Source organism: Notolabrus celidotus, chromosome 3, assembly GCF_009762535.1.
Source record: "Notolabrus celidotus isolate fNotCel1 chromosome 3, fNotCel1.pri, whole genome shotgun sequence".
Taxonomy (NCBI): Eukaryota; Metazoa; Chordata; class Actinopteri; order Labriformes; family Labridae; genus Notolabrus; species Notolabrus celidotus.
This window is the reverse complement of record NC_048274.1, coordinates 17,392,530-17,418,153: the sequence shown is the minus strand read 5'-3', so window position 1 is coordinate 17,418,153 and position 25,624 is coordinate 17,392,530. Positions and strand designations below refer to the sequence as shown.

At 38.6% G+C, this 25,624-nt stretch overlaps 1 protein-coding gene across 1 annotated transcript; it reads right to left on the bottom strand.

The window, feature by feature from the left end:
- Positions 1 to 1,027: 1,027 nt before the first annotated feature.
- Positions 1,028 to 25,226, bottom strand: LOC117809738 (adhesion G-protein coupled receptor G5-like). The gene is made up of 16 exons (XM_034679214.1): positions 25,055 to 25,226; positions 24,867 to 24,940; positions 13,453 to 13,525; positions 10,767 to 11,023; positions 10,238 to 10,424; positions 10,001 to 10,058; positions 9,254 to 9,329; positions 7,420 to 7,542; positions 6,612 to 6,725; positions 5,407 to 5,449; positions 5,195 to 5,301; positions 4,949 to 5,064; positions 4,592 to 4,854; positions 4,406 to 4,502; positions 2,931 to 3,214; positions 1,028 to 2,461 (listed from the first exon to the last, which is right to left on the bottom strand). Exons 3-16 carry the CDS (start codon positions 13,514 to 13,516, stop codon positions 2,334 to 2,336), a joined length of 1,917 nt encoding a protein of 638 aa, XP_034535105.1. The 5' UTR covers positions 13,517 to 13,525; positions 24,867 to 24,940; positions 25,055 to 25,226; the 3' UTR covers positions 1,028 to 2,333.
- Positions 25,227 to 25,624: the final 398 nt, after the last annotated feature.

Genomic DNA, 25,624 nt, shown 5'->3' with positions numbered 1-25,624 from the left:
GCATGGTTTCATTTTGTAGGTCATAAATATACATTAATATTAGCTTTATACTGTTTCGTAACAAGTTAAAAATTCCTCACAGGAGCTTTAATCATGATTCATTTTGTGTAAGCATTTTGTCTTATTCGCTTTAGTGCTATGTGCTCCAGATTAGTCTTTATAAAATTAACATATACAGTCCAATGAGATTGCCAATAAGCCAGTGCTGCAAATGTGTGAAGTGCAGACGTAATTAGAGCTGCCCTGTGAGGAGCATGGGGCAGAGGGGTTGGGCCCTGCTGAACAGTATGTGCAGTTGACATGTCAGTGATGTGTTACACACACGTGCACACATAAGTGATAAGTGAACGTCATATTAAGGGTGACACAATTAATACTTCTGTGTCCTCATTTTGTTCTTGATATAAGAAGATGTTCTATATAGGAATCAAGGTGGTGAACTTTAGAAATAAATCAATGAAACAAATGCAAAAATCCCATTTAGTGCAGACACAATCTCAGTGACAGCAGCTGTGGCTTGGAAGAGATAGACTGCAAAACCCAACACAGCAGCAGGGAGTATTTATCAGCACCTCTGGTGGTGACTAAATTTAAGCTTTTGCTCTGCAATGTTTTTATGAACACACTTTTTTGGATGTCCTCTGTGTTTAACAGAACACCTCTGTCCCTAGTTTGAGGCCATCTTAATCACTCTTTGACCTGGCCTGACTGTACTGACTTCAAAAAGTTTTGAAAGATAGTAAAAATTTCTGTTCAAGTCAATGTTTTCCAAAACAGCAGTCTATCATTGTGCTGAAGAAAGAAAAAATAGTGAGCATGTATTGGCACACCGACACTGAGAATATTGTTGGCAAACACGCAGCATGTTTGTAAAGAGAACAACAACTACAAAACCTCCTGGGAGGAAACACACAGGCAAAGATAAGGAGGAGCGATGACTGAGCAGGAAAACCGTGAGCCTCCAATGTGCAAACTCTGCACCGCTGCATGGTCACAGTCACACAAACTCACAGCCATTGTTACTTTTCAAACAAAAGGACTTTTTATTTATACTTTATATACATACACAGAAATGCAAATTTATACACAATAATACGACTGACATAGAATGTTTCTTTAGAAAATAAAAGAGTGCAAATATCACAGTATCCAAAAACGGACTCAAGGTTTCTGCTAGAGATGAAAGAAATTGTCATATTCACTGAGTTTCTATTTTAAATTGGACCACATCTTGCTACCAAAACATACAGCAGTTTAAACTTACAGCATTCAAATGTATTTGGTCCATCTTGAGGAATAAAATCCAATCATTATATGACTGTTTTGACCAAATATCTAAATTTGGTCAAGAATAAAATATGGAGATAACCTGAAGTTATCCATTTTCAAACATTCCTCTATTACAACACAAACTGTACATGAAATTTCTTCTAATATGCATATAATAACATCAAAAAAGACAAATTGCTGAGGTTCTATAAGTATATTCATAAATCTAAAGTGCTACTTAACAAGACAAAAGCTCTAAAACAAATGCTTGCACAGTACAAAATGGCAAATAAAAGCTTATCAAAGGCTCAATTATTGAAAATAATATAAAGACACAGTAATGGACACTAAAGCAAAGTAACCTGCAACCATTTAATCTGTCTGTTTCCCTTTCTGGGTGTAAAGCCTAACTGTACCCCCAGCTTACAGTGTAAAATCTCAAATAAATTCTCTTCCTTCAGTAACTAGACCCAGTCTAGGTATTTTATATACATATACATTAAAACAGGCTCCTGGCCTGGTTATGAGTTCCTGAGTGAAGGTATCATTTTGTTTTGCTGATCTAAAGAATTACTTAAGAAGTATATGAAGCTTCTTTTAACTGAAAAGTTGAAGGGATTGATACAAAACACATTCTGCAGAACATTCATGATTTCACGTAAGGCATGTACTTTATATCAGAGAGCCATCTGTAGCTTTTAAAAAGGCATACAGAATCTTGTTACTCGTTAGATTAATAAACACAAATTGTACCATTATTTGTACTGAAAAGGATTTCTGTTGAAGTGAACTTCCCTTGATGATTCAGCACTGACACACAGTCTACTTGAAAAAGTGCTGACCAACCAAAGTATCATCCTCATCATGACATTAAGAGTAACACTGAATTACCAGCACTTCATTCTGCAGGGCGGGAGTTGAGTCCAAACAGCTCCAGAAGAAAACAGTGAGTCTACACTGTGATAGTCAGTGTTGCATCATTCCCTCATTTTATCCTTTACTCTGAAGAGAAGAAGAAGAATTTTAACTTCAACAGCACGACTGTTGCAGTTCTGTCGTCCCATCTAGTTCTTCTCCTGGGCCTGAAGCATGTGTTGTCTGGTAGATCCACTGCTGGTGCTGCCTAATGCAGAGCCACCAGCCTGTTTTCTTATCCAGTCCAGCATGCAGAACCGCAGCATCAACAGGAATCCTGGTAAACAAATACAAAAAGAAAAGGTCAAGTCCAAGGTTCAGTCACCTACATGGACAAATATCATATTCATCCAAATATAAGAGGACCCTGATGAAATGATGAAACAGCTTTATCATAAAACTGACAAAAGTTGGTAAAAAAAAACCCCAAACAATTCTGCTGAAAGACCCATGTGCAGAGAAAAAGGGTTAATATATTGAGTTTTTGGATCTGAATCAAAAAACAAGCTGCTGCAGGCTGCTTGTGAGAGGAAGCAGATTTTTTTCTCATAGGCACCATTAACACAAGGCCTTGATTAATCATGGCCATTGGCTCATCCCACACTGACACAATGAACCTCAGGCTCAAAATAAACAGTCACAATATCTGATGCAACACTGAAAAAAACTCTGTCCAAAGACTGACTGGATATCATTTAACCTTCACTGAATGTTGCAATAAAACAGAAAGTTATAAAAGCACAGACCTTGAAAAGAGGTGAAGAAGCAGGCGAGGAAGCGAATTAAGTCTGAGAGGACAGAGAGCTTGCTGAAGTCTAGAAAGGTCAGACCCCACATTGTCCCAAAGAGGCAGCTAAGGCCCCAGATGCTCAGGAAAGCCACTCGGTTCTGCCTCCATTCATCCCTGGCGCGGATCTTCCTGAAGACCAGGAAAAGCATCCCAAAGCCCGAGGACACCAGGATGACCAGGATTGTAATATTGGTGCAGTAGTGGGCGAGTAAAGCCTGGTGGTTACTTTTCATCCAGCACCTGGAAACACAAAATACAGTCATTGAGGGACAGCAAAATAACTTATATTATAAGTGGAGATGGGTGGATGTTACTAAGCTGCACTGTTTCAAGTACAATGTGCTAAGGCTTGCTTCAAATATAGAAGGTCATGTAACTGCTGATGTCTGAAGCTTCAAATGCTGCCTGTGCTTTGGAAAGCACTTCATTCAGCAAGACAGTTTATTAAGGTCTATAGGTAAACTATGTGATTGGCACATTTTTGAGATAGGAAAAGAAGAAAATGACAAAAAAAGTGATTCACATTAGACAAAAATATTCAATTCCACCTAATCCCAGGTAATAATATATCAAAAGTAATCTGCCAATCAATTAGTATGTCTTCAAGACAGAGAGAGACATGAGTCCACAGAGGTACTCAAACAGCTTCATCACACAGCTTTGTTCATGTTTGTATCTACAAAATAGTATTACATTTAGGGCTGTGTGACAACCAAAGCTTGCTTTTTACAACATGTTGCACTAATGTACCTGTAATGCAGTAAACCTGAACAGAAGCAGACAGATCGTTTTCTAAAACATAATACACAGAATAACTTAACCTCTATTGCTCACATATGAAACTAAAACCATAAAAAGTAGCATTGTGCGGTGGTGCTTCAGACTGTCATTAAGAAGGCTGCAGTGATTTTACTTTCATAAGCCACCAGATGCCACTGTGTACGATAAGTTTGAAGCTTCAAAGCTTCACATCTATTTACTGCAGAAAAGAAAGAAAGCCCCAAACCTTCATAAGACTTCACCCATGCAACACCAATGAAAAGAACACTTTGGGAACTGACAATGAACAGCACATTGAGTGCATTTAACCATCAAAACCTGAGACCCATTTATATACAAGCACTGCACTCCTGACATTTCCTCCCTTGCCTGAGAGGGGTGCCTGTGTAACTGCACATCGGACCTAATCAGACTAGCTTTTGGCCCCATCCCCAACGTTAAATGTCCATGTGAAGACAGAGTTTAGCCAAATGTATGAAAAGATATATCAGAATAATTCAGCACCTGACTGCTCTTAAATTGTCTAGGAACTGCCAGTTAATGTGAAAAGTGGCCTATGATTTACAGTGCTCTTATTTTTTGCACATTATCCAGAAAAATCTGATATTGTTTCTTAACAGCAAATATCTTAGTCCAAAGAGTTTTACTTACATCCTATAAGGATCAGAGTCTTCAACACTTTGCACCTCTCGCACCCCATAAATGTCACCAACAGCAATCAGGATGCCAACAGGAACAGCAGGAAGAGCTGCAAAAGAAGAATAAGGTTAATCTTTGCCCACATGGTCAATGAATCAAAATCAAAACCCTTTGGAACGTTACTGCTCACACACTCACCAAAGCCAACCAGGTTCCAGACAAACGGCTTCGGGGAGGGGCTGAAAACCACGTACACCAACCAGAAGGTGTGAAAAATTTCTATGCCCATCCAACTGAAGGAGCTGAGCAGGGCATAGTGGAGGCCTGCCCCCACCCAGGTGCACACAGACTCCCATTCAACGTTAGCCAGGACCCCAGTGAAGAAGAAGAGCAGGTTGAGGAGGGCGAGAGAGATAGCCAAACCAAGGTGGATTGGTACGGACAGCTCCTTAGACCGCTTACTGGAGGGAGAGTAGAAATAAGTGGGTGACTAAATTGTCAGAAAATAACCACTGTATCCTTAAAACAACATAAACTCTCAAGAAGTGGTCTTACTTCTTCCTGCAGAGGAAAATGATGATAGCAATGCAGCTGATCACAGACAGAGCACAGCCCACATATGTAATTGCAGTCAGAGCCAGGAGGTGGCGCACTGGGCGAGGCTCCAGTTCCTTACAGGGACAAAATATGAGAGTTGATGTTTCTCTGTGTGCTTCCTCAGTTGAGCTGTCTCCACTGTTAAATTGTATGCGTTAGATTGCATGCATTTCACTGTAATCTACAGTGCACTGCAGGTCTCACCACAAGTACAGTGAAGTAAGTCAGATGGGAACAGAGGCACTCTGTGTGATCTGTTCCATTCTTGTGTGTCTCACATCCATCCACCACCCAATTGACCTTCGATGAACCTATAAGAAGAATACACACATTTTCACTTTTTTTTCTGTGGGTGTTACAGATAAATGTTCATTTAACACTGTTGTCATTAAAAGCTATTTCTTAATGGTTCCTACCTTCTTTTGTGTCCCATGAAACACATTTCCTTGAATGTGTTTTCTGAAATAAATAGAAGAGATAGATTTCAGCTGTGATCATTCCACAGTCAAGTGTAACAAATTGCTCAAAATTAATAATGTTTGGGATCTTTTTAATTGACTAACACCTCCTTTGAATTGTTTTGATTTGAAGAGCTGCTGCTGCAGGTATATGCATTCTTTAGGAGCGACAAACATGCTAAAACTGCAGCATGTCTTCATGTCACCACAGAAAGTTAGAGTAAAACTCTAATACAGACACGTTATGATACATAACTGTGGGTTGGATAGTGACACTGAAGATTACTGTGGGTTGGATAGTGACACAGAAGCCTCTTCGTGGTTTTTATGTGCTCTCTGTTTTGACAAGGTGTACAGCTTGAATCAGACGTCATGGAAGTGAAAAGAAGCTTTGATTTTACAACAGCATCCGCAGCAAACCCATAATTGAAAAGCTGTTTTATTTGTGTTGTTCTGTGCACATATTTCACAAACAACAAGACGTTTAATCTCAATGTTTTTCAGTTTGTGATGAAACCACGGGGCTCAAAAACATTTCAGGAAAAACACTGAGCTCTTTTGTACATAAATGCAACATATTCATGTGGTGAACATAAAACAGCAAGTCAAAAACCCAAGATATCTAAAAGGTTATAAATTGTGTGGTGCCTGCAGATATGAAATTATCATCGGCCAAATGCAGGGCAATTACTAGATGAGACATGTAATAAGGTCAGAACTCCTTCCACCAGTAAATGATTTACATAAAGTGCTTTATGTGAGAGACTTACAGCGTGAGCAAGAAGTGTTGGGTCTTGCTCATCCCGTCAGGATTATAATTTGCATAAACTTAAAAAACTTAAGTAAAGAAAATCTTAAACATCAAAGCCAGGGTTCTATTGAAGTCACTTAATCTATATAATATTTCTACCCTCAGGTACCACTGATTCTGTGGTGACATAGATTTAATAAGTGGCAGACAAAAAATTGAGCCTCAAATAAAAAGTTTCAGGGACATGCCCCATTGGTGAGTTAAAAAACCTGGTCTCATCCTGTGTAGCTTTTATGACTTTTCTCCAATTAATATTCAAAATAGATTTCATTACAAAGTTTGAAAGTATATACTGAGACTCCATAAAGGAGAACCAGATCACACTGATACAGTCAAAAGCGCAGAAACTTACAGGTATATCTTCATGGTGAAAACTAATCTTTATTGGGTCAGGCAGGTTTTTGATGACGTCATTCCCAACAGTGATTTCTACCACTTTCAGAATGCTGCCCTTTGCTGATCCCTCCTAAAACGACACACAAACACACACACACAAACACGTTTACATACCCCGTTTTATAACACAGTCTGCACCATTTCTACTTCCAATATTTAGAAGCGGCTCATAGTTGTTTGAACTGAAATTTAAATTCCTTATCAGCTAATCTAGAGGTAAGAAAACACTCAGAAAACAGTCCAAATTAAGCACAGTTTGTTTCCTACAGCTAAAAACAGTATCAGTGTCTGTAAATAATAATGTTAGATTGCTTTGCTGAGTGTGGCTAATGTTAGAAAACTAGCACGACCAGCCATATACAACTTTATCTCTATTTTCTGGATCAAAATACTGACTAATCATGCCGCCATGATGTGCTATCTGCCATCTGTGCTTATTTACATTCAGGTAGAAGGCCAGTATAGCATATTCTCAGTAACCATTAACAGTCTTGTGGTAGGTGACTGCACTACAGCTAAAACATGTCATATGACCAGCATTTCAGGCCTACAATGATAAAAATGTTAATAATGAGGCTAACCGACCAGCAATTCTGGTGCAGACTAGTGAGGGTGACAACATTTGATCGTTAAGTGCACAAAATATGCAGATCCCTAATTAAGACATAGACAAATTAAAGTATAAGGTGTTCCTATAGTTTCCCTATAGTATCCTTGTCAGGAAAAACTGCATTAACAACACGGAGGGGCAAACAAAGCCTTACTTGGAACTTGGAGTTGTTTACATGGAAAGTGCAGACTACTTTCTTGGTACTTTGTGCGGCCTCTTTTAGAGCTGAAGGGATCTGGACAGTAGTCATGGTCTCTGCAGATAAACCTGTGATATCCTGAAACAGAATTTATACAAATAAAAATTGTGAAAGACAAAGTTAGAATGAAGTAATTATTCATCAGCTCATGATTATTCATATTATCCATTAAGAACAAACTTTTTTTTGTTTTTTCAGATTTGAAGGTAACTATACGTGACGTCTTGTACCATCACACTCGTCTAAGTGTGTGCAGCAACATCACAACCTCATGCTTTACACAGCTGTAATTAGTAGTTCTGAATGTGGATTGCTGGGTTCTGACACAGAATGCCCTATTTTAAGACAGTTTGGAGGGAAACTATCAGTTTTAAAAGTATATCCTCTACTTGTCTGTAAAATGCTGCTATCATGCACTCTCATGTGGTTAACCCCTCGCCTATTTTGTCGACTTAGTCACCACCACCCTCAACTTAATGAAAATGTGTTAACAAAGTTACTCATTTGCAGAGTTAAAAACCTGCTGAAAAGTGAACCGCTGATTAAAAAAGGACACGAAGAGTACGGTGGGTGAAACAGCCTTAACACTGGAGCTTTACAAGGCAGCTGTAACACTTTTGACATGTAATGTAGCACAAAGGATTCAGTTTTCTGTTGTGTGTTTTTGGATATATTCTTTTTTTTCTGCTTTTGGAGTACAGATATGGTAGTGGATCTCCTGCGAACATTGGTAATTTTTACACTGATGTTCTTGGCATGACACGCCCAAAATAAAAAAGCTCCTAGATTCTTTAACATATCCAAGGTCTTTGAAAAAGCTGTTGCTCCTGATCTGGTACTCTCCAGACTGTCTGATGAGTTTACCTTTTTCCTGGAAATGTGTCACCCCAATTTCTGAAAAGGACGCCCCCTTGAGATAAGGCTCTTTAAAGGGGAAAGTTCTATGATTTTGTCCACTGTATATATTGCAACTTTTTGTTTAGCCTGCTGACTGTCAATATCTCTCTCATCCCTTTTGCTAGATCTCTGTTTCCTCTTCTGTTTTTGTTTCTTCCTCTTTGCAATTTCATTCTTATGCCTGTTATTTCCACTTTTCTCTTCTTGCATTGAATTTTGTAACTTTCCATTTTCTAAGATTTGGGCATGTGGAGACAATTTTCTTTAAAAGATGGAAGGGTTTTTTTTCTGCAAATGTGATGCCTTTCATTTGTCCCTCTATAAAATCCATGGAAATAAACAAGAGATGAGAAATGACAGCAGGAAGCTTTCTTTGCAACAATTTGACTTTGAGTCTTTGCATTAATAGATTAGTTGGCAAAATCAATGAATGACTTGCCTTTAAAATTGAGTCTTTCTACCTGTTGATCTGTTTAGGTTTACATTTTGTTAATGTAAGCTGTAAACTATTATATGAGTAACACAACAGGAAACGTGCTTTACATCTGATGGTGAAGCAAAAAAACTGAACCATTGTGGTCACAATCTTGCTGAGATGGCCCGTGTAGACCGCTGTCTGGGTTAAAACATGACGTATGTAATATTTAGTGGTTTCTGTTTTTCTGTTTGAAACATCAGTTTAAATGTGGTACAATAATAAACATCCTGGAAAAGCAAACTCTGTCTGCTAAAGATCATGTCGTATGTTCAAGAGCCAGGAGAGCAGCTAAAGCTCCTTGTAATTGATCTTACAGTCATTACCTTGATTCTGTATCCTACTGAATGAGAAAATTCAACAACTTTTACACTTTTTTGTCTGTTCTTTTTAGTATGTGTTTCTGTTTTGTCTTACAGGGGTGATGTTGAAGCCTTTGAAATCCTTCTCCATCTCGACCTCAACCGTGCTCCCCATCTTCTCATCCTTAGTCCTGCACACACACAAACAACACACGTTACCAAGAATAAATACAAAATGTGTGATTTCAGTGACAAGTCTGTTTTTGTCCTAATAATAAATAATGGCTCAATCTGATCTTTGCACAGCCTTGCAGACTTTGAGCTGCGTCCCTGATGAGTGATTACTTGGCGCTGTTAAATCCTCAAGTGCATGAGGGCTCTGATGTTCACTTTTCAACACAAAATTCCACCCATTTGTAGGTCCACATAGCTGCAGACTTCTCTGTGTGAGAGTTCATAATGAAATTGGTTGTCTGGTTCCTCCACTAAATGTAAACAAGGCATCATGGCCTGTGTGGCCAACCTAACACAAATATGTTTTTCTATAAGGGAAAAAATGTGGTTAATCACCATTGTGGTTATTTGTTCTATGTCTGCAGAGATTTTTGTGTTTGCAGTCAAACACTGATTGGATGTACATTCATGTCTTTTACTGTCTGACTTTGGTTGCCTGCTAAAACATATAGACACTGTGAAATCATGGTAGTGTGTCATCTCGAGCCCTCATGGACTCACAAACACACCTGACATAGGTAAAGACTGTGGGTGTTGTTGTCAAGGTTAATCACACTGAGTTAAACACTCTGTTGTGGTTATTCTGCAGTAAATAATAAAGTGAGAGAAAAGAGAGAGAGGAAATTACACAGTGACTCGGGCAGATCCCTGGTTCATCTTGTTTATCACTTCACCTTGTAAAGCTTCTGCAAGAAAAAAAAGATAACAGTTTTCAAGATTTTTATTTTAAAAGTGAAGGCTCATTAAGGTAAAAGACTAACTCACTTGAGAAGATAATCAAATTAAATCTTTAACAGTGCACAGCAAATGTTACATGTTGTTAAACCAATGAACAGCTGTACTGATAACTTTCAATCTGTCTTACTGCAGGCGATGGGAGTCCCGTTGAACGTGTAAGCTGCATGTGTTTTTTCGCTGATGACATCATTCATAACTGATCCATTGAGGATCCCAAAAGTTGCCTCAGATGCTTTGGGGCCATTAGATAGATCTGTGCAGCAAGAGCTCTGTAGGTCTTGAGGCTGGCACAGATGAATGTCTTTTCCCTCGAACTGTGCAACAAACATAGAAAGACAAAATAATGTTAACATCGTTCATGCACACATGTCTGTGCAACACATTGATGTGTATAATTATAGAAAGTGATACTGCAGAGACAAAAAAAAGTGTAAGTTTGGTGTTCACACTTTTCACTTTGGCAACTGAAACCAGCGTCCTTGAATCAAGTGTGAAAAGTAAAAAAAAAAAAGTTTCTTCCATAGTACTCTCACCAAACTGAGTGTAGGTAAAACCTTGTTATACAATCCTTACTGTGTGAAAGGTTTGGCCCACCATAAGGAAAAATATTCCTCAGCAAACCACCACAAAGCCTTCTTCCTCCCTCTCTGACTTACCAGCAGCCTGAGATGGTCCTGCAAGGGCTCCCAGTACAGACAGAAGTAGCTTTCTTCTGAGCCAGTCTGATCGAGGTGCATTACTTTGGACTGGCTGCACACAGAGGTGATCTGTCCGTGGATGGACAGAGAGTTTTTGTCAGCTGAGATTGAAATCTTGTCACAGCCTGTGGAGAGGTTGAGGTTGAGGGTCAGGGAGCCATCGTCATGCCGCCACGTGCCACAAAAGTTTAATTCCTCCTGAGTTACAGCTATACCTGAAGGACACAGAAGAAAGGCCACATTGATGAACAATATCTTTATGTTCAGTTTTCCTCAATTATTTAGAAAAATCAACCAGCTATGACTGTGATAGTATAACACACACTGATGTAACCACATCACAAAAATGATTTCATCCAGCTCTGACTCGGCATGATTTCATGAATATGAGGAAAATCAGCTTGTTGCAAGATTATTAAAAGTACTCTCTCATGTGCTCTTGAAGAGGTCAATACAATTTTGGACTTGATGTTCAGGCAAAATATGAAGCCTCTTTATTAAAGATTGATAGTTGCAGAAATAAGATTGCATTGCTCTAAATATATTCACAAATTAAATCAACAATATTGTTGCACTGGTCTCTACTTTGAGGACATCTGAGCCTGATTAAGATGGCACCATCTGAGTGTAAAACACCAGGTGAAACTCACCAGGTGCAACACACCTGTGGTTCAAATCAAAAGCAAAATTGCTTGAACAGAGTCCCCAACATCACTAAGTCTTTGGTCTTACACATTGCACCCTGCAATGGCACAATAGCGGTGTCCCGGTGTGTGATTACACATTGCATTACAAGGTAACAGAAGGGCCAGAGGCAGGGCTTGTAGACACACAGGTGGAGCACTACAAACACACATTCATAAATGCATATGCACATAGCACCACCTTCTTCCACCTATTCCGGTAAATTTCCATGAGAAGTGAAGCTGGGGAATTTTGGAAATATTCCAAATTGGAAACTTTCCATGGGAATTATGGGAATTTATGGGAATTGAGGGTAATTTAATGGAAAGGTAGCATAAATATTTGTTTTGTTATAAGCAGACATCCATCCAAAATAATACAATTAAAACAGATGTATTTGTAAGTAGAACTTTATCAAGTGTTAAATATTTCATTGAACAATCAATTCTTTCATTGAAGAACAAAACATGATTGTTGAATTAAATATTACTCATCCCCCCGACCCAACCCATTCAAAAATGAACAAAAAAGCAATCCCAACAAAGTCCCATTTAAAATGTTAAATGAAAAGAGCTGCTGCAGGATTCTAGAAATCATCTGTGCATGTGATGGAGGAATGCACAGTGCATGGAGGGGGCGTGGTCTCAATAGCCCTGCAGTAAGCAGTGTGCTATGTGCATGTGATTGAGGAATAGCATAGATATTCAGCTGTACTTGCATGAAATCTGGTTGTTTTAGTCAGGATTATGCTAAAATATATTTCCCCCAACTATATTTAAGTTCCTTATTAAGAGCCAACCTTCAATTTAGTAAATTCCTGGTTTAATACCATAAATTCCTGTTAATTCCCATGGAAAGTTTCCAACTTCCCGGAATTTTGCACAATTACGTGCGTTATACATTGCAACCAAGGCATAACGGGCGTAAATATCCCGCTTTTAATTCACAGCTTGTAAGCGCCCCCATAACTTCCTGTATATGTCTAATCTTTGGACATGATGCATTTTGAAATGTTTAACTCAACATTTTGTTTTCAACCCGTGATCCACATGTGGACGAGGCTTGTTAATACTATAGAACTTAACTTTTAAAACAGCGGTTCGAGAAGGTTCTTATTGAACATAAGACATTGCATCTCAACCAATGCAATAACAGAAGGGATGTATTAAAGGACGTCTCTATCTCTAATCACCTCCAGAGCATGTGTCAGGCAGTGCAAGTTATCAGAACTGAGGGAGACAGAAACTGGGAAGAATAATGTGAAATTGGTAAACAACTTGTGCAACAGGGAATATACTTGGACACCCCACTCAGGTGTTTTTCTCACAAAGATACAAAAGAACACATCAGAAGGGTTCAAATCTGATTGCATCATCTACCCCACAGAGGATTTAAGTCTCTTATAATTATCATCTAGCCTTAGATCAATCAACCAACCAACCAACCAACCAACCAACCAACCAATCAACCAATCAACCAATCAATCAACCAACCAATCAATCAATCAATCAATCAATCAATCAATCAATCAATCAATCAATCAATCAATCAATCTCAGATATTGATTCTATTACAGAATAAATTAAGAGGACAGAAAACAAAGCAGATGATGGACTGACACAAGACCATAAAAACCACCAAACAAGGGATATACTGTAACATGAAAGCAGACATTTTAAAAAGATCATTAAAAGGTACCCTTCTCTAAAACTATAACAAATGATAGTTTGGAGGTTTTACAACCACATTTCTAAAATGTCAACAAGTAAAAAGGGCACTAACTTCACAAAGCTACTCTTCAGGAGTCAGGCACAGAGTTATAAAAAGCATGCACAGAGAACATACACAACCTGGCAGAAGAGAGCTACAGAAAGTTTTCATGGCGTTGTGAAAATGAAAATGCAGCTAAAGGAGCTCCTCAAGATAAAGATGTTTGATTTTCTCTGAGGGCTTATCTTACCTGTGGAGAGGAGGATGATCAGGATGAATGCAACCATCAGATGTTCTGTCTGTCTAGACTCCATTGCTCCCAACTGTGAAGGAAAGTGAAATTCAGTTAAAAAGAGGAACAAAACTATAGTCTATGTCTCACATTAGGGGAAACAGTCAGCATATCAGAAACACCGCCTCTGAAAGCTGCTAACGTGGAGGGATAAATAGAAGAACAATGAGCCTGTGAGCTGCTCTACAACTATATAAAAGGAACATTTTATTAAGCATTTGTTTTACATTCTTTAAATGTGCATAAACCACACATCTTAAATAAAACAATAAATCCTTATCTTGAGTAAGCACAGGTTTTTTTAATGATACTATTCTTATCCACGAGTCTGCTTTTTTATCTACCCTCTCTTATCAATGAATACAAATGAGTTGAGGCCCAAAATACACACAGGGGGCTTTCTGTGCTGTTATCAATGGAAACAGTCTTCCCCTTCAACTGTCACACGCACACATGTTCACACACCAACATTTCAGGTTCTTTGTTCCTTTCACAACCAGATTTTTTCTTACTCCAAGGAAGAAGGCAGATATTGACTGTTTTCAGATTGCAGACTAGACAGTATTTACAGCAAACAGGAATATAAAGTTCCCTGAAAAATAAAACAACCTTTAGGGTCATAGACCTTCTGAGAACCATGTGAGAGCTGCCAGACAGACGCGTGGGAATTTACCCAATATGTGACCAAAATGCAGTCTAGCTTCTTTCAGTTTCATCCAAAGATCTCACCTAATCCCACACAGACTGTGGTGGGAAAATAGATATTGCAATGATTGTATGTATGTGACAGGGACAGTGAAACTAAAGAGGCAGATGCTGATCTTTGAGAGGAAACAGAGCTGACGCGGTTTTATCCTCAACATCTCACCAGACAGACAGGAACCAGCTGAACCACATACAAAGCAGAAAAGAAGCACATGAAGAGAAAGACAGACAAAAACTCACAGACGGAATAACGTCGGGCTGCACAGTCTGAAGGGGGTCAGCTGGCTATTTATAACAACATGCGCCGAAACGCACACCTGACACTGGAGAAGGGTTTAAGCTTTTGACAGCCACAGCGATGCACTGATACACAAACACAACTGAGAGAACAAAGTCTCATCTTTTTATTCTAAGCAGATAAAGAAAAAGACAAATGAGCTAATTCTTCACTAAGTTAGATTTTTTTCAATTTAGAGACGAGTGTATGTGTTCATCACCTAGAATAGATAGCTAGCATTGACTGTAAACATGGATGATTTCTTTGTGACTTCACTAATTGGCTCCTGAATAGTTGTTATGAAGCTCAAAGATTGTGTGCACCATATTGTAAATGCTTACAACTAACGTTCAATCAGTTGGCCAGTAAGAGGAGTTGAGGACACAGCCTTGCCACCTGACAAACAAACTATGATGTAGTCAGTCGGATCAGCCCCTGCAACAATTATGCCAATTTATGCATAACAGCTTTAGATGAATGAAAATTGATAACTAAGAAAACAATGAATCCATGCATGGTTGTCAAGAATATAGAGATGAGATATAGAGAACAAGACTGTTTTATGTAGCAGGTTGTAAACATATTTATCTTGCTGTAAAGATTGGCTTTTTAGACTTGGTGTGTATGTGACTTGCGGGTCTTTTGGAACCAGCTTCAAGTGGACACAATGGGAACTACAGCTTTTAGAATTTTAGCATTGGCTTAATTGCTCACAACTTGGGGTTGCTGCTTGGTGGGCACTCAAGGAAATGCATTTATTTGTTTTACTATATTAAAGCTGCTGTTGGTAGTTGAGATATAAACATCAGGTCGGAGAGAGATTTCGATTGTCAACACTACCCCTCCCCTCTCTGCTCCCGTAACCCCGCCCACAAAAAATTGTTGTGTGCATTCTATGAGGAAGTAGTGGCTTCCCAGCTAATCAGTGGTGCCGCCACTCGACCAATCAGGATGGAGGATTGAAGATTAGCTAGGATTGGTCCGTCTTAACAGGAACGAGGGGAATACTAACATTGCTATATACATAGGCACCGAAAAACACAGAGATTTCCCGATAGTATCAAATTACTTCACTTACCGATGAGTAGTGATGGGTATTATGACCTTTCCTCCAAACCCAGCAGAAAAAAAGTAACGCTTTTGACACCATTCCTACCAACAGCAGCTTTAAGTCAAAGAGTATGGATGATTAGGCATAATCAACAGGCAGGTGGGTTGTAGCTGTTTGCAAAGGTGGCAATGATGTGGCCTAAACTCCACCTCTTCTTTGCCAGATGAACTGAAAGTAAGTTGGAGTCAGCATTTTCAATATTGTGACAACCATCTTTGGGATTCATAACACCTCTGCAGAAACCAATGGGGTGACGTCACTGAGACTACTGTTCAAAACAATCTACAGTTTTTTAAAATGCTTTGTCACACTGACAATAACTAACTCTAATATATCATTAATAAAGGGCTTCTGCAGGAGCACATTAGTTTCCTTCTTCAAAGCAGCGTTAAAAATGGCTTTTCCACAAATAAAAAATCTTACTATTACTATTAGTAATTTTATACATCTTTTATTTACTACTCTAGAACAGAAAGGGTAAATACACCCTCAAAAGGATGATTCACTCTACTTTCACTTCAGTTTTTGTGAAAAAGTATCATGTGAAAATGCCTCCTCTGTATATTTTAAACTATATGACTTGGCTCTCTTGTGGTTTTGGCACTTCCTCCTTTTGATAATTCAAGAGCAGCATGAGAAGTTTGGGAAATAGGTGTCGAAACAAGCCTTGTTTGTGGTTTTCTGAAAAGGAAATAATAGGTTTTGCACACTTCTCGATGTAGGTGTTGAATAGCATGGTGGTTTGGCAACTCTACATTTAACCTGCGACTTTTAAACCTGGCACATCAACATGGATGATATACCAGTGCTATTTCTTTTGTTGGTGAAAATGTTAGTTTGGATGCAGGTTTTCTGTACGTGAGCATGGATTTTAGATCATTACTGTTGTTTTGCATGCATATGTCTTGTCAGTAACAAGATCTGTAAGATATCTCTACTAGTTCACCAACAGAGCACACAGTCAGGCAGCAGGGGTAATGACGGGGAAAATGTGGTGACTTTCTACAATCTTTGGACAAGCAACTCAACTCAACTTTATTTATATAGCACCTTTCATACATATGAACATGCAGCCCAAAGTGCTTCACAGAATAACAGAGAGACAGAAAACAACAGCGATGGTACAATTATAAAAGGCAGGATTATAAATAAAATACTTAAAAATAAAATAAAATCAACACAGTAAAATTAGTAAAGTAATAGTGGAAAAAAAAGTTAAAAATAAGGTAGAATTAATAAGTTCAGGTAAATACAAGAAATAAATAGATAAATAAATAATTAAATAAGATAAATATATGTTAAAGCAATGCTTCAAATAATAATGGTTAAAATAAAAATAAAAATAAAAATAATAAAATAATATAGAATATATCAAAATAAGCAGGGACTTGCTGTGGCTGCACCATGACCTACCCCTCAGACATGGCTGGATGAATCTACAATAGGACTGTGTGTTGTGACATATCGTAATTAAGATGTGTATCTTGTCACAGAGTATTGTTTTCTGGATATCAAATGTAGTTACTTACTATTACTATTTACTATTACTATTACTTACTATAGTCGTCATCAGCAGCTCACTGGTCACATCCAGTGCTCAGCTTGTTGTCATATGACTTCAGTATGATAACATTCTATGAACCTGAGTCTCTGCTGCTGTATCAATGAGTGCTAATGTTTATCTTAAAGAAAATATAAAACAGAGACAACCTCCAAACATACATGTTTGATAAAATACCATAGATATCATAATTAAAGATAAAGCCATGGATGTAGGCAAACATTGAAAGTGTAAACGCCTTGTGCTAAATTCTGATTGGTTGGCTTGGGAAAACCGCCTCAACATTTGAGCCTGAAACTCAGAACTTTAAAGTCTTGTGCGTGGAAAGGAAATTTACATGACAGACTTTCAGACTGTGTGAAACCTTGCTCTTGATACTACCTCTGCTCAAATTTGAATGAGACAAGTACAACAAAATAACTTCATTACATATTTACAAGCTTGAGTATTTGGCTTTTATTACCTTGTTAATCTATTCAAATACATGCAGGCGTTTTTCACACAACAAAGGCAGGTTGTGACATTAAATCTACATTTCCAGGCAAAAATTACCAAGCAAATTTAGGATGCATTAGAAAGGATTTTTGCTCATAACCAATAAGCAGATAATTTCAAACTAATTTTGGCTGATACACATACTGATAACAATAGACGCACAGCTTTTATAATTTGTACAGAACATCAAGTTATCCTGTACTAAAATTCACCCAATATTCTTATTGTTACAGTCTATTTGTTTGAAAAACAGACATAAAACAAGAAAAAAAAATATTAGATTTTTACCATAAATGATGAATATATTCTTTTTCAAATATAGACATTCAGTTATGTTTCTGCTGTCTGTTCCCGCTAGTTCAAAATACTTCCGTACAGCTGACATGTTGAAGCTTGCTGTTGGCACAGGTAAGCTTTCATTGCATGCACAGAATGAATGCATCACCTTATCTACCATAAATACATATCTGCAGATATTTTCACATCTTATTTGAAACCAATATTTCGATGGTAATATTGTGCAATTTTAAAGTCACACAGTTTCACAGTTTGAAGTGAAATGATATCTCAATAATCACATTCAGTAGTCATTCTGCATCACAGAATGACTACTCAGCATTGATATGACCCACGTCAGCCTCGACTAAGCCTCACTCATTACTATGCCTTTATTCAGCCTCTCTTACTATAGACAGGTCATTGACAGAGAGGACTTCTAGTCGCACTGAGGGAAACAGTAACCCAGTAACTAAGTGCTGAGACACTGCCCAAAGCTCAGTTCTCAAGGATAATTTCTGAAGGCGAAAATGTCCCCCATCATCAACACCAAACACATGTAAATGAGTTCTTACAAATGTTCTGCGCACAAGCAATGGCTGCATTGTATGCACACATTTACTATAAAATGACAGTTCCTGACCACAGGACATATTTACTCTTTCTGAGCTCACACCTTCTTTATTTTCTCTCTCTCTTATTCTACCTTTTTTCTCGCTGAAATGGCATGACATGTAAACTAACTCTCCCTCTGCCCCCACACCCTCTCTATTGTCCTCCCATGGCGCCCAGGCATCAATTCAGCACAAGAATTTCCCCTTTTCTTTCACGTCCAAGCCATTGTGTGTGCGTGTGTGCGTGTGTGTGCGTGTGTGTGCGTGTGTGTGCGTGTGTGTGCGTGTTTGTGTGTGTGTGTTTATGTGTGTGTGTGTGTGTGTGTGTGTGTTTATGTGTGTGTGTGTGTGTGTGTGTGCTTGTATTTGTGTAAGAGGGAGTGAGAGAGAGCACTCAACAAAGAATGGCCAGGATATGTGTGTGTGTGTGTGTGTTTGTGTGTGAATGTGCTGCTCTCACAGTGTAGACTTCGGCATTTCTCATTTTTCCTTCATCGAGCCGACAGTCATCATGAAACTTGTTGCTCTGCTGTACTCGTCACTCCCACAAAGACATAGGTAGATACAGAGAGACGATGTGGTCGCCTCTAGTCGCCCACGCATGTGCAAACAAGACCAACCCGTCACCCCTGACCTCCCACTCTGTCGCTCCGTGCTTTCCAGTAAAATGCTCCATGTGTCTTCCCATCTCTGCATCTCATACGGGTCTGACTCACTCTGTCAAACACAAGATTAATCATCTTTACGAATCGAGACACATCATGCACAGAGCGGCAGTCAAAACAATGTGACAAACAGCAGATTTGACTAATCTATTGAGGTTATGCATCTTTACCTTCATCTGCAGTCTTGACTTGACAAGACTGAATTTTGTAACCAGAATTTTATGACCATGATGGTAAAACTTACTGACTTTCATGATCCCCTGACTTTCATATTCATCAGAACTTAAAGATTCAACCATTTTTTACATTTTGGGTGAAATGTTTTATCAACTTTTGGATGGATTGCCCTGCGATTTGTTTTCCTTAGTGCCGAGACTACAAATGCTCATGACTTCTTCTCTTTACATTTTAAAGTCTGCAATTGTTTGTTTTTTATGAGCAAGAACATCCCAAACTATATATTTTTTTAAGCTTAATGTTAGCATTTCAACAAAGCTTAGCATACTAACATGCTAAACTCTAATGGTGAATATGCTGTATATCATACCAGCTGAACATTAGCAGGTTACCATCATGATGTTTGGTATGTTAGCATGCTGATTATAGCTTTGCATTTGCTTTAAGCTCATAAAACACATTCTACTTCTAAGGTTAGTGGTAGCTACCTTTACAGAAAATGTTGTACTTATTTTTAAAGACATGTCTTGGGGCACAGGTTGGTTTAGTGGTTTATAGCTGCTGTTGTTAGTAGTGATATAAACATCTCTCCCTCCCCTCTCTGCTCCATAACCCTGCCCACAAAAGATTGTTATGCACATTCTATGAGGAAGTAGTGGCTTCCCAGCCAATCAGTGTGACGTAGTAGGGGGAATAGCTCTGATTGGTCCGTGATAAAGGGAAAGAGGGGAATAATAACATTGCTTGATACAAAGGCATAAATGCAGAGATTTCGCCATGATGTCAAATTACTTCACTTACAGATGAGTACCGATTAGTATTATGACCTTTTCTCCAAATCCAGCAGAAAAAAAGGTGCAGTTGTTTTACACCATTCCTACCAACAGCAGCTTTAAGTGTGCACCCTTTCACAGAGGCTGTAGTCCTCATCGCACTGGTCGCTGATTCAACTCTAAACCACAAGCCTTTGCTGCATGTTTTCCCCAACTCTCAACTCCCTATATTTTCTGTCTCTATTCATCTGCTCTATCAATAAAGGCAAAAAAAAAAAAGTATATTCTGTTACCTTATTGAAATGTGTCCTGCATTACTGCAGCTCTGTTAACAAAATAAAAGGCAGGATAGAAAGATGCAGAAATTAGACACCACATTTGAAACACCAACCAACGCTTTCAGCGTCCTCCATCTTACTCTGATCTGGTCAGTATTTAATTTTAAAAATGACTGCCTGGTATATAAAAAAGTGCTTCAGTCCGACCTTTTGCCGTGGGACCATCAATCCAAAATTGACTGTAAGACCATGAAAAAGGTTGCGAATGGCTTGTTGAGGCTTATTTGACTTGGCTGCACCTTAGATTTGAGTATCACAACGTATACCATCCAGAGCCTGTGTTGAGACAGCAAAGCACGTTTCATACACCACTTCCTGCACTCTTTTTAAAGCACCTGAATTTCACTTTTTCTGTGACATGTATTTCACGTCGGTCCTTTCTTTTTTCATTGAATGCTCACCTACATAAAATACTTTTATTTCTATTTCAGTGTTTTTATTCCTATTTTTTCCCAGTCTTCCCCCATATATAGATTTGCAGTGCATTAAGCTTAGCTGACAATAAGGCCAAATACAAGTTGACACTTTTATAAAAAATCTTTCACAGCTACTTTCACAGCTTCTTCAATTTGTGGTTCAAGTTTTGTCCTGCAACAGTTTCACTTTGTACTACCCCACTCCTTTGCAAGCAGCAGAGTGACGAAGCAAAGAATGTGCATGGAAGAGTAATCTGAAGAACAAAAGCGCCTCTTTGTTGTCAGGCCTTAGAGCTGAAGTGACAGCCTGCTTGAATAAGGGTCAAAGATCACTGGCTGGTTTGGAGGTTGTTAAAGCCAATACAGACATGAATATAGGACCAAACAGCTTACACTCTTTGCAAGACAATCAGCCAAAACAGCAGGTCAAGTATGAAGGGTTGAGACCACTAACAAAAATTAAAAATGAGAAATGATGAGTAAATTTACTTTAAAACAAAATGTAGGCCTATAATTTAATTTTTTTTCATGAACATGGTTGATTATAGCAGCTTAGTCTTCCAGAGCAAAGACTGACTTCAATTCATGTGGCTGGGTACAATAACGACATCACAGTAAAGGTTGAGGGATTCAAAGAGGAAGCCTGTTTTACTTTTCTCACTTATCTTTCTGCTCAAGGTGTTGCCGTGGGAAGATTACACGGTGCTGCGATGTTTTGCACTGCTGCCAACATGTGTGCAAGATAAGCTTTGAGTTTGTTTTCTTAAATCACAAAACAAGACACAACCTGGCATGCTACCACACGCTGTCTGACATTTTAATTTACAGCACAGAGTGTCAACAGCTTGAGACTTGTTCGTGTGAAAGCGACAGGTTTACAGTCACACACTGAGAATGCCTCTTAAAGTCAGACTCATAACATCTTATCAAAAGTATTCACAGTAACTCTGAGGCTCGCTTCTCACAACAAGCCACACGCGACAGGATAAAACCCCAACAGAGCTGAGTCAAAGCAGGAATAAGAATTGAGGACATGTAGAACAGAGAGGTTTCAAGTTGAAGTGGAAGACTAGACGTTATGTGGCTGCCAAGGAATTTTCCCTGGGCTACACCAGAGCTAGGACCTTACATTCTTTGTCAAAGCACCATAGTGATGCTGCGTGCATGTCTACAGAAGTGCATTTCCTTGCTTTATCTGTACGTCCACGTCCTCTGTGAGGAAATTGGAGGAGCAGGTGGAATGTTGCAGATAATTCCTTCGGGGCTATGAGTAAATCAATAAAACAACACACACACACGCACAGAGAGAGACAAAAGCCTGCCCGTTATTGAACTTAAATCACCCCCAGTGTGGCCATAGGTATAGGTCACGAGGTTGAATTTGCCATCAGGGGCTTTCTCTTACACATTATGAAAAATGTATAAGTTTCTGCATGAGTCACACAGACACACAAATTTTGCATTAAAAAAGGGGAAAGCATTTTAGAAAATCCCTCCTCATGTGGAACATCAAGAGCCTCTCTGATCTGTATGAGTTGGTTCACAAAAGTTTAAACAATGCCTTATTTCCATGAGGCAATTTCTCACCATGCTTTTTTTGCATGGTGTGAAATGAGTGAAGTCTTTTGATTATACCCCCGAGCACAGTCAGGAAACCACAACATACAGCAGAGAGAAGAGTACAGAGCAGCTTCCTTCTGCATCCGATATCTGCTTTTTAACACCAGTATAAACCAAAACCAAAATATATAAACCAAATTCCAACTTTAGTCAATGTGTTTACTACAGAATGTGTGTGGTTTGGACTCAGAGAAAAGGCCTAGGGCAACATAGTTACAGTTTTTCTCAATTGTTTACACACAAATACTGGTACTTAAGACACAATGACCACAACATGTAACCAATGCATCCACCCACTGAACCAATTCTGCTAAACTACAAGCACAATTCCTGCTTTACACTCAAATTTCAGTTCTAAAACACATTTTTTTCAAAACACTACACACAATTCTCTGCATTTGGAACAATTTTCATGAAGAAAATATCTTGCTTTCACAAGAGACACACTGTCATTCAAAATCTAAAGTGAATTGCCCTACTATGCACACAGACTCATCACATGGGCAAACACCTGTCACACAGTTTTACAATTAGCAATCAGAGCTTTATTTCCCCCTGCTGCTTGGCCAGGGAAAACATTGCATTGCATGCAGTTATGTGGATGAGGTGTTGTGGCCAGACCGAAACAGTAGAGAGGATGCACCATAGTTTTTGTTTTACTGTAACTGTATACAGTAAATACTTCTGTTGTTTTGTATGTAGACCACTGTATGTGCAACTTTGTGTTGGTGTACACTGTACACTGTACACTGTACACTGTTTTTTCGGGGGGGGGGGGGTAAAATATATTTGTTACCATTTATTAAAACAATATTCTAAAATATTTTACATCACACTTATGTATGTACTGTCTGTAGTAAGTGTAACATTGAACAAAAAAAGGCCTAAGTCATTATGATGAATGGAGAAGAAGTGTTTTCCATTCATCATAGTGATTCCCATTGAGCACATCAGTGTTCAACTGGTTCTTATAAATGTCCATTCATATGGTGGTTTGTGTGTGTCATTTGAAAACAAAATACCATTTTGAGAAGAAATAACATTGTTTTGAATGCAAAGTTTCATTTTGCAGGAGAACTGAGGGGTTTTGTACATTGTATGTATGTGTTTTTTGATTTGTGTGTAGAGTTCTGAGACTATGAGGCATGCTTTCAGAAAATGTGTGTGAACGATCGAGAAAAACTGTAAATAGGTAACCTTGCGAATTAGGTGAAAAACAGAAAAAAGATGGCCGACTTCCTGTTGTGATTTCACCATGAAATAAGAGATCTTTTTGTAGGTCTTGGCCTGATAGATATAGAAAAAAAAGTGATGCATGTAGGTTGAACCGTGTTGAGGAGGTGCTGTGTTGGAAGGAAGGAAGGGGGCACTATTCAGCTATTTTGGTAGTTTTTGAACTAGACCACCAAAATATCGAAATTTTTGCCAATCCTGATGAGTGTGCCAAGCTTGGTGAGTTTTGGGTCATGCTGAAGGCTCCAAAATAGGCAATTTATTTGGTAGAAAGCAAGAAAGAAAGAAAGATAGAAAGAAAGAAAGAAAGAAAGAAAGAAAGAAAGAAAGAAAGAAAGAAAGAAAGAAAGATCCTTAGGGTTACAATAGGGCCTTCGCCAACCTTGTCAGTGCTTGGGCCCTAATTAGCTGGTAGTAAAAAAGCAATAACCCCAATATGGCTGAATGAGGAATCTCCAACAGTCTCTGAATGGAGAGACAGAGTTCAGGAAATTAAGGGAAAACTGGCTCTGATGCCACCAGTAAAGGTGAAAATATAAAAATAACTGGACTTGTTATCATACCCTGCACTGGTATTCATGTTTTATGCAGCCCATTTTGTTGTTTACAGACCTTACTTTCCTCTCTTTCTTGGACTGAAAGTACCTTATAAGATTTAGGAACCACAGATGTTTGTGTGACTCATCTCATTTTCTTTTCTTCAGGAGTTCATAAAGTCTTATAATGTCCAGCATTTCACTTCAGTTATGACCCTACTCTGTTGTATACATTGTTTGCTAAAAAAATAACTAAAAAAAAGAATTTAAAAAACGTGGGAAAAAAACTGTAGGCTCAATCATGGAAGGGTATGAATGCAAAGCTTATAAATTCCCAGCTGGCAAGTGAATGCAACCAAAAACCTGCAGGTTCAAATAAACGCAAAGATGTTCCTTCAAAATGCGTCAAAAACAATATGTTTTTAAAAGAAACCATTCAAATAATTAACTCTCAGACAGAATCGTCTACAATGAAGTTCAAACATGAACATCATTCTGTGTTGATTTTTATTTTCAGTCAATGTTTTAAAACGCAGTATAATATTTGTCTTTTTCCTTCAGGTGTGCGGACTTACTTTGAACAGTTATCAAGAGGCAAGCGTAGATGTTCCTGGTGTCCTCTTAAAAGATTCAGGATGCTCCAGCCCTCCTGTTTGAAATGAGTTCCAGAGAAACGGAGATAAGCTGAGACAGAAGCCAAAGTCCGCAGAGTCCGGCGCACACTGACGAGAGGAAGGGGAAACAAAACTAAGCTCGTGTTCACCTGTTGTCTCTCAGCTTGCTTCTGACGTCTTCAAATCATTGAAAATGATGAGAGATGTTTTGGGAAAAAAAAGAGGACCAGACATGGGGCTTTGGTGTTGTCTGACGCCGTCACACAGAGCCTCGAGATCGCGGAGAACCTGTCAGCGAGAGCGAGTTGAGATCATCTGAGAGCTGCTTTCAGTCATAATGAGGGAGCGCTGTTTCCGCTAAAGCCTTTCAAAATAAGTCCCAAGAGTCAAAGACGAACAAACCCCTGTAAGGAACAAAAGCACAGTCTAATGCAGGGGCGTCAAACTCATTTCAGTTCAGGGGCCACGTTGATCTGAAGGGGGCTGGACCAGTAAAATCATAACATAATAACCTATAAATAAGGACAACTCTAAATGTTTCCCTTTGTTTTAGTGCAAAAAAAGTAAAAGTACATTCTAAAAATGTTCACATTTAATGAACTATCTTTCTACAAAAACAGCGGTTATATTTTTTTGCCATGATGAGTCTCATAGTGGGGCCTAATATTTTACTCTTTAAGCCCTGAAACCTGCTGCAAACACACCAAACGCACAGGTTA

Excerpts from the sequence above, each read along its gene's own strand:
- LOC117809738 (XM_034679214.1), bottom strand. The coding sequence starts at position 13,516 with ATGGAGTCTAGACAGACAGAACATCTGATGGTTGCATTCATCCTGATC. Across the intron at positions 5,302-5,406 it reads TTCATGGGACACAAAAGAAG|GTTCATCGAAGGTCAATTGG; the intron begins GTAGGAACCATT and ends TTCTTCTTATAG. Across the intron at positions 2,462-2,930 it reads CTTCTTCACCTCTTTTCAAG|GATTCCTGTTGATGCTGCGG; the intron begins GTCTGTGCTTTT and ends TTTGTTTACCAG.